Source organism: Phoxinus phoxinus (assembly GCF_949152265.1).
Source record: "Phoxinus phoxinus genome assembly, chromosome: 11".
Lineage (NCBI taxonomy): Eukaryota > Metazoa > Chordata > Actinopteri > Cypriniformes > Leuciscidae > Phoxinus > Phoxinus phoxinus.
In genome coordinates this window covers 34,207,352-34,219,435 of record NC_136886.1, presented here as the reverse complement: position 1 = coordinate 34,219,435, position 12,084 = coordinate 34,207,352, and the positions used below count along the sequence as shown (strand labels likewise).

Below are 12,084 nucleotides of genomic sequence, written 5' to 3'. Positions count from 1 at the left end.
TTCTCAAAATAATTATTTACAAAACAAGGAGTTTTTTTGTTGACATTTTCGAAAGAGTGTCACTTTCATTCTTAAAGGGACAGTTCACCCAAAAATAAAATGCTGTCATCATTTACTCGGTGTTACTCGAAAACATATGAGTTTCTTTGATCTGTTGAACACAAAAAATATATATTTTTTGAAGAATATTGGTAATCAAACAGTTTATGAATCGCTGATGTGTTTTAAGGCAAAAGCGGTCAAATTAACTTCATCATTTCAAATTATATTATTGTTAAACATGTTTGTATAAAGTCTCCATTGACTTTATTTGGAAGGGACCAGAAAGAGTTACCAACAACATTCAAAATATCTTTATCTTTTTATGTTCAACACAAGAAAAAACTTCTACAGGTTTATAACAACTTAAGGGTGAGTAAATAACCATAGACAGTATAAATGAAATGGTCTATAAGAGTAAATAACAGCAGAATTTAAATTTTTGGCTGAACTATCCCTTTAATAAATGCTATCACCTAAAAAACATAAAATACTTTGTCACACATGGCATTTGTCGAAAAGTATATTGTTCAGAGATCTAAAATAACATATAAACATGCTAGTAATTACTTCTGTCAATCAAACTGACAATAAAATCATAATGTCCTCTCAGCGATTATGTCATGTATAGGCTATATTAATAACATTAAATAATAAAAAGCTATAACTGCTGTGCTTATGCTCAATCACCATCATGTTTAGACACTGTAAATGGTAACCACTTCCAGATTTAATGATGGATATAAAATACCTATTCCAAAAGCAATAAAATAATAACTTACAAAATAATAATAATAATAATAACTCTCTCTCATTTGGTTCATGGCTCATGTCACACTTAATGGCCCTGGAAGACAATAACCAAACTACTGTCATGCATAAAAGTGAGAGTTATTTAATATAAACAGAGTTATCCGGGGAACAGATCTCCCTATAATAAAGAGAGTCAGTAGATTTAGTCAGATCACTGTCCATCCAAGGCATGTTAAACCAGGGGTTTTGAGGAATGTACACACACGCTTTCATCCCTCACGATGCGTGGCCAGTTCTCTCTAAATAAGGCAGCTTATCTCTTTTCCTGTCATTTCATGTTGACTCCTCCGGGTCTCTCCGGGTCTGTGTGCCTGGGACACAAAGACAGGCTGAGCATTCTTTGCCCTTATATGGCTACATCCCTGCTGTGGGCCGGCTCTGTCCGGGAGAACGGAGAGCTCTGATAGGCCGAGAGTAAAGTGGGAGGGGCGCAAGCTGATGCTCTGAAGAAACTTTTGTGTCCCCGTAAGTGTATCTGTCTCACTCTCCAACACAAAGACAACAGACCACAATCCATCAGCTGTAGCAAAGGTGAGTTTGGTTTGGTTTCGTGTGCTTAGAAGTCTTGGGCTTTCCACAAAAGCTGTGGATGAATTTAGACAGGCACTGAGGAAAGATCTAGATGGAGCTGGTGACGTATGTTGAGCTAAAACTGACCCAGGATCATCTCTTATACCGCCGAGCAACGGATATGGACTTTCTTTTAGTGTCCAGTGACTTTCTAATGCATTTCTGTAATAGATCCAGGAGTTGTGTCCTCCACAGTGATGTTCATAACTCATATAAACTTGAATTATTCAGAGATTATGTGTTTCTCTGCATGTATAGCTGTGACTTGGCTTCATCTGGAATACAGTATTTGGTGTTTTTGTTAGTGCGCCGTTGAGGTCAAAAGTCAGAGGTCAGACCCATGACATAACCATTGGCCGGAGGACAGGACCTGAAATGATTGCAGAAGAAACTCATTAACAGAAATCATGTGTTTGTTTTAGATTATAGTGTTGTCTTTATTCAGAGCGAGACAAAGCCTGACTGTTGTTAAACTGTAAAGTCTTCAGCCTCTCACTGGACGGCCTGTTAGTGTCTCTCTGCCAATCCAGTTTCGGGAGCAACAAACACATGAAGGGAGGATGTGACCGTGTTCATAACGGATAAAGCGAGGGGTTGAGAGAGTACATTAGGACATCCACTCGAAGTTCATTTATGATGATTTGTGTCATTTAAACAGAGAAAAACCAACAGAATTCATGCAATCCATCGATAATATACTTACTGGTGATGTTTGCTGATTTCCCAACATGATTATGTCACTTCCTGAGTCATTTTGTCATGAATTTGAGGACACAGAAAAAAAAAGAAGAAAAAAAGATCAACATTTAAAACAATATTTAAACCCGAGTTTAACCCAATCCATCCAATTAAAAACCCCAACGATATTGTCTTATTTGGTAACACTTTACAATAAGGTTCATTTATTAAACATTAGTTAATGTATTAACTAACATGAACTAACAATGAGCAATACATTTGTTACAGTATTTATTAATATTTGTTAATGTTAGTTAATATGAATAAAGCTGTTGATTGTTTGTTCATGTTAGTTCACAGTGCATTAATTAATGTTAACAAGATTTTAATAAAGTAAAGGGTAACACTATACAATAAGGTTCGTTAGTTAATGTATTAACTAACATTAACTAACCATTATCAATACATTTGTTACTGTATTTGTTCATCTTTGTTAACGTTAGTTAATAGAAATACAGCTGTTCATTGTTTGTTCATGTTAGTTCACAGTGCATGAACTAATGTTAACAAGATTTTAATAAAGTATTAGTAAATGTTGAAATTGACATTAACAAAGATGAATAAATGCTGTATGAGTGCAGTTCATTATTAGTTAACGTTATCTAATGAACCTTATTGTAAAGTGTTACCGCTTATTATATTCAGCATATTAAGACCAAATGAGGGCATGAGAACGTCTCGCAGGGATGAGCGGTTGATGTACTTCAGACAGTCGGTCTGTTTCTAAATTCATGCATTTAATCCTGTGGTCGAGCTGGACATTGTGTTCTGATGCTCACACACACACAAGTTGGGTTTACATGTTTTATGGGGACTTTCCACATACATAATGATTTTTATACTGCATGTACAAACTGTATATTATATCCCCTAGGGCCTACACTAACCATACCCCTAAACCAACCCATCAGAAAACTTTCTGCATTTTTACATTTTCAATAAACATCACTTAGTATGATTAATAAGCTATTTTCCTCATGGGGACCAAAAAATGTCTCCACAAGGACAAGAATTTCGGATATTGTGTATATTTATAGGACGTATTGTCCTCATAAATTAGTTTACCAGGGCCACACACACACACACACACACACACACAGTTTAAAATAAACAGTTAGTTAATCCGTTACATCAATTCTAGTCCTACCGCATACCCTCAAAACACACAGGACAGCCAGGAATAATGCAGTCAGAAAGTTTTAAATAGAGAAGTGTTTCTCAACTGTCCATGTTTTGACCGGATCGCAGAGTGTGTAGTCAAAGAAACAACAACAACAACTACAACTACAATTCTGAATGTTTTACTGAGTGAGTTTTCTTCCGAAAGCCGCGCGTAAAAGTAAAGTAAGACTCAAAGAGTGCCTGAGAAAAACTGGTTACTGCTGTCCGATTTAATGTTATGTCAGGCTATATGTCAATTTAATTATTCTAACGTTATATTTGTAACTTGTTACGAAATAAAAAGTCTCACCTCAGAAAATATGAATTTCCTCTCCTGTCAGCCATTATGTGCGCGAGGCGCGCCCCGCCCGCGCAAAACGCAACGTCGTAGTTGTTGTCATTTAGTAAATCACGAAATTACCAAAAAGTAGGCCTACCAACAAATTAGCTTGGTCGTAGGTTTTGCATGCAGGTATCCTGTTTGTGTGTTTTATTAACACAATGTTAGCATTTACCATGGTAAATGTAATTTCCATAACCTAATGCAAACTACTACTTTATTTTCACTGTGTCATTTTCTATATTTTTGGATGGCTGATGTGGTGGCTCATACATCACAAACTTAATTTATCGTATTAACAAAACTACTGAGACTGCTATTTGGCCTTACCTTACAGCTACTGTTTATTCATCAGTGTTAGTGATATATTCTCACATTTGTTATGTAAAGTGGGACTGTTGGTTTGTGGCTACTTGATTCAAATTCCTAAAAATGTGGTTTGTGGCTTATAATGACCATGAGAAAATGTGGGTCCTATGGTCAAACCAGTCGAGAACCCCTAAAATAGAGTAATTTTACACCAAAAATATACTAGACTGCTGCCATATTCATAATAAGACGATTTCAACAGTGCAAACGTTCTGTTATCTGGTCTTTATTAATGTTTATCAAAATGTTAGAACAAAAACATTATTTATACATCATTTATGGGACTTTTTTTATGAAACATTTTATTTGGAGGTTTGTCTTACTTTTTTTTTATTGTTAAAGGTGGGGTATGTGATTTGCAAAACGGTTGGCAGATTTTGAAAATACACAACTCAAATGGTCCTGCCTTCTTTCCTTTGACTCCACCCATTCACAGAACATGGACATGGATGGGGGGAGGGGGGGATGGTACGACCGATTGATTGACACACTTACTGTCCAATGATTCTAGGTGGTCTTGGAAATGATTGGCTGGAGTTTTTCGAGTCCTGCCCGTTCCACAGATGATTAAATTGCTTAATTTTTATTTCAGTGCTTCTAACTCAGTGGCTGTAAGTGGGTTAGGAATAGGATTTTAAGTGATTTTGAAAAAATGGCCAAAAAAGAGAATTACATACCCCACCTTTAATATTCAAAAGTAACGTTCTCCTAATGTTTGCAAACGGAAGTTCTAAAACGGAATGTTCCCTGAAAGTTCACATAAGTAAGAACATAAAACTAGACATTTTTGAACATACATTCAGAAATAACGTTACTGTAAATGTTAGCAAAACATTCTTAGATGTTAGCTGGGTTTTATTAATTCGTTATGAAGACAGCAGGATTAACAGCAGGCCGTTTGCATATGGACCTGATATAGACAGGATCATCCCACAGCATTTGGTTGCTTTATTGAGGACACTTTGAGAAACTATGAATGCAAGAGCAATAAAAACACAGATATGAAAATGAGTGTTATAGCTGACTGTGGTCTTCCGTATAACATGAATTACACATTCATAATGAATGATGTATTGATGCATGTCATATGAAATGTGCTGCTGTTCACATGGGACTCGACAGAAACCACCAGTAACATCTTCTCTGATGCTAATGGCTGTAAAGGCCTTTAGTGAATCTACTCTGCTTACAGATAGACAAATGTTTCCCTAGATCAAAGCGGACTAATATTGTTAATCACAAACACTTTGGAGTGAATCGTAAAGGACGACTAAATCAGTATTAAACGGCACATCTTAAAGTGACTTCTGCTCAGTTTATAAATCCTCGTATTCAAAACCTCATTACACTCCTGCCATCAGCCGAGTTCTGCTTATGCGAGTGTTTCTGAGAGATAAAATATGTTCTAAGAATGATTTGCTAACGTTCCCAATAAAGGTACAATATGTAAAAAAAAAATTTTTTATCAAAATATCCAAAAAACACTTGCACAGTGTTATCTATTTCTTTCAATTGTGTACTTACATTATCCTAAATGTTTCCAAGAATTTGTAAATTCAGAGAAATTCACAATTTTAAATAGTGCCCGTCACTTGTCGCCTGTCAATGACGTAATATCCGCGTTATCCCTGGATTCCGCTCGTACTGCCGTAGTAACCATGGCGATAGACGTGGACAACACCGTTACGTCTAGTGGCGCTCACGCTGTTGTTGTTTCGTTCAAACATTATGGACCATGGCAAGCAGACTTTGGGACCAAAGGAGAACTAAAACGAGGATCAATATCAGCGTGGCGTTTTCGAGACGCCGAGAGCTAGCGTCCACGACTAACTTCCACTCGACAGAGACGGCGAGAGCTAGCGTCCGCGACTAACTTCCACTCGACAGAGACGCCGAGAGCTAGCGTCCGCGACTAACTTCCACTCGACAGAGACGACGAGAGCTAGCGTCCGCGACTAACTTCCACTCGACAGAGACGCCGAGAGCTAGCGTCCACGACTAACTTCCACTCGACAGAGACGCCGAGAGCTAGCGTCCGCGACTAACTTCCACTCGACAGAGACGCCGAGAGCTAGCGTCCGCGACTAACTTCCACTCAACAGAGACGCCGAGAGCTAGCGCCCGCGACTAACTTCCACTCGACAGAGACGCCGAGAGCTAGCGTCCGCGACTAACTTCCACTCGACAGAGACGCCGAGAGCTAGCGTCCGCGACTAACTTCCACTCGACAGAGACGGCGAGAGCTAGCGTCCGCGACTAACTTCCACTCGACAGAGACGCCGAGAGCTAGCGTCCGCGACTAACTTCCACTCGACAGAGACGGCGAGAGCTAGCGTCCGCGACTAACTTCCACTCGACAGAGACGCCGAGAGCTAGCGTCCGCGACTAACTTCCACTCGACAGAGACGCCGAGAGCTAGCGTCCGCGACTAACTTCCACTCGACAGAGACGCCGAGAGCTAGCGTCCGCGACTAACTTCCACTCGACAGAGACGCCGAGAGCTAGCGTCCGCGACTAACTTCCACTCGACAGAGACGCCGAGAGCTAGCGTCCGCGACTAACTTCCACTCGACAGAGACGCCGAGAGCTAGCGTCCGCGACTAACTTCCACTCGACAGAGACGCCGAGAGCTAGCGTCCGCGACTAACTTCCACTCGACAGAGACGCCGAGAGCTAGCGTCCGCGACTAACTTCCACTCGACAGAGACGCCGAGAGCTAGCGCCCGCGACTAACTTCCACTCGACAGAGACGCCGAGAGCTAGCGTCCGCGACTAACTTCCACTCGACAGAGACGCCGAGAGCTAGCGTCCGCGACTAACTTCCACTCGACAGAGACGCCGAGAGCTAGCGCCCGCGACTAACTTCCACTCGACAGAGACGCCACTCTTGCATGTGCTTTATTAGACAGGTGAGCAAATGTAGATAATACTAGTCAATGTTATACAGCTCAACATGATGAAATGTTAGAATATGATCAGTATGTTATTCTAATGTTGATCTAGTTTACTGCTAGTCTCATACAGACAAACTAACACACAGAATAACATTATAACTTTAACACACTCCGCTGCAGTTTAGTGTGATAGAGTAGAGCGAGTGAACAGCGCTGCGTTACCTCAAGTTTCATTTGTTACATATAAACTGCCCTGTGTGAGTATTAATACAGCATTTGCGGGTAACTTAGTTTGGTAGATTCAACTGTCCTTATTCCTTTATATCCGCGGGACTCGCGTGTGGCGCTGATATCTGTCTCGCATTAGCACTCGCGCCTGCTTCACACTACAGTCATGATAATAAACATGAATGTATTCACTCATCTATAAACCTTATTTCCCATAAATATTATTCGAAATTTGTTATTGTAAGAGGTTAGCGACCTCTAGTGGCGAAAAAAATTACATATTGTAGCTTTAATTTATGATAACGTTATATCTGAAAGTTCAAATGGTTTCGTGTATTAAATGTTTTAAAAGTTTTTTCTTGGTTATGCGAACGTTAAGACGTTAAGGGAATATTCCATTTTGCAAACATTATGGGAATGTTACTTTTGAATGTTCTCATGTGAAAATATTACCAGCTTTTCATGTTCAGACCTTAAATTCAGGCATTTTAACCAAAGACTCATTCAAAAAACCCACGGATGGCAGGACGATGGAACCTGAAGTGCTAAAATGCTTATATTATATATATATATATATATGCGATATTTTATTAAAAAATTCTTACATATGGTAGCTTTAAAACTGCAGTGAACCAAAGACAGTCTCAAAAACACGGTTTGAAATCGCTGGTGTTTCTGACGTCACACACTACCTTGTCACCAATCAGATCAACGTGTGATCGTCAACCAGTGAATCTCTGAGCTGAGTGAGTGAGTGGAGGCGGGGCTTATTTACATATTCATAGAACCGCGTATAGTAAATGAGGCAAGGGTGTCGAGTTACATTCAAGATATTTTTTAGGCATGAAGAATTTTTTTCCAAGGAAAAAACTTTTAAATATGTTATTTTGGTGATGAGTTTTAATGGATAAAAATGATTGACTACAGGATGACTTTTAGCAGTGTCCCTGTTTCAGATCCATGTAATAATACTGATAAGATAAGTGTCTGAAAAATATGAATTTTTGTTTTGGCTTCCTTCAGCACCATTTGAAGGAGGCAGAAGCTAGACCAATTCTACCGTAGACTTCTGCCGTTGATGCCATTGACTTTAGTTTTGTCAATATTGATGGTTAATTTTACGGTTCGGCTGGACTGGCGAAATCAGAAATAATATCAGAGGCCTCTGGGTCATCGTTTGCGAATATGTTGTCACTTCTTCTTGAGTCTCTCCATCATTGTCTGACTCCGGTTTGAACATAAAAGGCTAAAAGTTTTTGAAATTTTCAGTGCATGTGTGTGTGTGTGTATGTGTGTGTGTGTGTGAGAGAGGTAAAAGGACACGAGCTCTTGAAGCTCCGCCCCCTCATTTGCATTTAAAGGGACAGGCACAAAAACTGTGTGTTTTTGCTCACGCTCAAAAAGTGACAACTTTAACATGCTATATAAAAATATCTGTGGGGTATTTTGAGCTAAAACTTCACACACACACTCTGGGGACATCAGAGACTTATTTTACATCTTGTGATATTATACCACCCCTTTAAAGAATATCTTCTGCTCTTTCCTTAGACCTGAAACACCATCAACATGTCCAGCAAGCGAGCGAAGGGGAAAACCACTAAGAAGAGGCCACAGAGAGCCACTTCAAATGTGTTCGCCATGTTTGACCAGTCACAGATCCAAGAGTTCAAAGAGGCCTTCAACATGATTGACCAGAACCGAGACGGATTCATCGATAAAGAGGATCTGCATGACATGCTGGCCTCTTTGGGTAAGCCTGACAGAGATGACGTGACATAATATCATCTCCTCTACATCGAATGACATTGCCTTTGGTGTGTTTGTGCTCAGGTAAGAACCCGTCTGATGATTACCTGGAGGGAATGATGAGTGAAGCGCCAGGTCCCATCAACTTCACCATGTTCCTCACCATGTTTGGAGAACGGCTCAATGGCACCGACCCGGAGGACGTGATCAGGAACGCTTTCGCCTGCTTTGATGAGGAAGGATCTGGTAAAACAAACACTGGTCTAATATGAAGAGTTCATGGAGGATCTCACAGTATGGAGGCCCAAACCTGCGGAAATTATACATAAATAGGGTTCGATCGAAGGGGAATGAGTAAACAAGATGAGGGAAGTTCCCTACTCCTGTCTCGTGTGTTTCTCTGAAGCACTGAAAGATTGATTCTTGGGATTTAAGAATCAATATCGGTTCATCAAAATCAGAATCGATTAAAATTGAGAAATCGATATTTTTAACCCAGCCCTAACAAACAAATAAATGTAACACTATGAAAATAAAGGAACATATAACTTGATAAAACAAATCAATCCTAAATGTATTGTTGCATTAGTTTTTCCTTTTATTACTGCATTTATTTTTTAACTTGCGTTATTTTGTATTTTCTATATTTATTTATTCCCACAACATGTATATTTATTTCCATATTTATTTATAAATTTATTCATTTTTACTTTCTGCAGATTTGGGCCTGCATAATAGACGGTTACTTATAGAAACATATTAATTAAAAAATGCCGCTTGATTCACTAATGGACAGGTGTGTGTATCAACTAAAACTGAACAATACTTCTACAGCGTTTATTAATCTTAGTTAATATTAATTTCAACATTTACTAATACATTGTTTAAATCAGAAGTTGTGTTTCATAACATTAGGTAATGCACTGAACTATCATGAACTACTATTTTTATTCACAAACATTAACAAAGATCAATAAATACTGTAACAAATGTATTGCTCAGTGTTGGTTCATTAGTTAATGCATAAACTAATGTTAACAAATGAGACCTTATTGTAATTACCGAAGTATTTTCTGCTCACCAAGGGTGCTTTTATTTATATTTCTATTTAAAACATACATTTATGTATTTTGAATGCATTTAACAATGCTATTTATTCCTGTGATGCAAAGCTGAGTTTTCAGCATCATTACTTCAGTCTTTAGTGTCACATGATCCTGTATTAAGTGTATGAATTAAATGACAGATATAATTTTAAAAATGTAACTTTTTTTCAATAAATATAAGATATGGAAACAATTTCTCAAAATACAGATGCAAGCAAAACACAAATACCAGCAAAATAATCAAAAAATGCCTCAATATTCAAATGTAGTTCACATCTTATATAAAACTGTATGTAAAAACCAAAGGTCTTCAAGCTCTGACTGCATGTTTGACTCTCATCTGCGCAGGTTTCATTCACGAGGATCACCTGCGAGACCTGCTGACCACCATGGGAGATCGCTTCACAGATGAAGATGTGGACGAGCTTTTCAGGGAGGCTCCCATTGACAAAAAGGGAAACTTTAACTATGGCGAGTTCACCCGGATTCTCAAACACGGAGCCAAGGACAAAGACGACATGTAGACGATCATAATGCTACAGCACATCACACACACACACACACACACACACACACACACACACACACACGGGAAAAACAGCATTTCATGTGGTGATCTTAAAAAAAAAAAAGTAATTATATCTCTAAATGCACGATTTGATTAGAACCTCGAAAAATTAGAATATGGTGCAAAAGTTCATTTATTTCAGTAATTAAACTGAAAAGGTGAAACTAATATATTATATAGACTCAATACATGCAAAGTGAGATATTTCAAGCCTTTATGTGTTATAATTTTGATGATTATGGATTACAGTTTATAAAAACCCCAAATTCAAAATTAGAATATTGTGAAAAGGTTTTCATAATCTGTAATCCATAATCATCAAAATTATAACACATAAAGGCTTGAAATATCTCACTTAGCATGTAATGAGTCTATATAATATATATTTGTTTCACCTTTTAAGTTCAATTACTGAAATAAATGAACTTTTGCACGATATTCACATTTTTCGAGTTTCTTCTGTGTGTTTGATTGAAGCAGCTGTGGCTCGATCTGTGCAAACTATTGCATTGGAGATGCCATAAACCTGTTTAGATATAGTGCAAAGTTTTTTTTCTGTGTGCATTTATAAGGATTCTCAGCATCTCCTCGTTGATCGATATTAACCGATATCAGAGACATAAGGCAAGACACTACAGGCAAAACCCTTGGATCCGTCTCAATCAGCTCCGTCAGGGCACCGGTCAGGGAGTCGGCCATTTTAATGGCGTCTCAATCACAAAATCCTTCCAGTGCATTGAAACTTTCACTCTAAAAGTCCCACAATGCAGTGAAATCAATGCTCACTATGTCATATAGAGTACATGATATAGCCTACTAGCTAGGGAGCTGATTGAGACCCATTGTCTTTTTAGCCACTGGTCAATTTTGCTTCCATAATATATCCTTTCAGACTAGTGAACAAAAATACATATTTAATATATAAAATTTTTACTGAGCGGGGTCGTTCGTATATCATTCACCGATTTAAATAACATATTCATAAAAACACGGTGACCATTTATATTATTTTCTGTCTGTCGACACCATTTTCTTAATTAATTATGGAGTAATATAAAGAGAAACCCAAAAGAAAACGGTCAACAAAATGAATCCGGAATTTTGATCTTGGCTTTTATCCAACGTTCGGATGGAAATATATAGATCATGCATATTTAAACATAGCTTTTTAATATGAAACAATTGTCTTAATTTACTGCGATTACTGAACTGGAGAAAGTATGGCGATATATATTCATTAACATTTATACCGTATATTCACATGTAGTGTCTTGCCTTAAACATTTTGAAGTTAGATGGCCTCAGACTTTGGGATGTGTAATTTTCAGTGGTACTGCAACTTATATTTCCCCATCAAACCGGTGAATATCTGGCTTATTAAATGTGTGATTATTACACGTGGCAGCTCTCAGATAATAAGAAGTCATCCATCATATGCAAAGTTATGTATTTTATACTGAAATAAAGATGGTCTCGCATGAGAGAGAAATAAATCATTTGTGCATTTCT

General features: G+C 38.1%; 1 protein-coding gene and 1 long non-coding RNA gene across 3 annotated transcripts; one reads left to right on the top strand and one right to left on the bottom strand.

Moving 5' to 3' along the window:
* Positions 1–1,243: 1,243 nt before the first annotated feature.
* On the top strand, positions 1,244–12,060 carry myl9b (myosin, light chain 9b, regulatory). Its single transcript, XM_079627940.1, has 4 exons — positions 1,244–1,383; positions 8,704–8,905; positions 8,986–9,147; positions 10,356–12,060. Exons 2-4 carry the CDS (start codon positions 8,722–8,724, stop codon positions 10,529–10,531), a joined length of 522 nt encoding a protein of 173 aa, XP_079484066.1. The 5' UTR covers positions 1,244–1,383; positions 8,704–8,721; the 3' UTR covers positions 10,532–12,060.
* LOC307006710 lies at positions 1,659–4,016 on the bottom strand. Of its 2 annotated transcripts, none has more exons than XR_013799506.1 (4): positions 3,992–4,016; positions 2,126–2,166; positions 1,919–2,041; positions 1,659–1,792 (listed from the first exon to the last, which is right to left on the bottom strand). It is a non-coding gene; the product is annotated as an uncharacterized lncRNA (long non-coding RNA). The 2 variants fall into 2 exon arrangements; XR_013799507.1 differs by lacking the exon at positions 3,992–4,016 and adding an exon at positions 3,632–3,716.
* Positions 12,061–12,084: the final 24 nt, after the last annotated feature.

What these genes read in the sequence shown, in the direction of transcription:
- myl9b (XM_079627940.1), top strand. Translation starts at nt 8,722, where the DNA reads ATGTCCAGCAAGCGAGCGAAGGGGAAAACCACTAAGAAGAGGCCACAG. An exon ending in TGACATGCTGGCCTCTTTGG is followed by an intron (nt 8,906 to 8,985) that starts GTAAGCCTGACA and finishes GTTTGTGCTCAG; the next exon opens with GTAAGAACCCGTCTGATGAT. An exon ending in CTTTGATGAGGAAGGATCTG is followed by an intron (nt 9,148 to 10,355) that starts GTAAAACAAACA and finishes TCATCTGCGCAG; the next exon opens with GTTTCATTCACGAGGATCAC.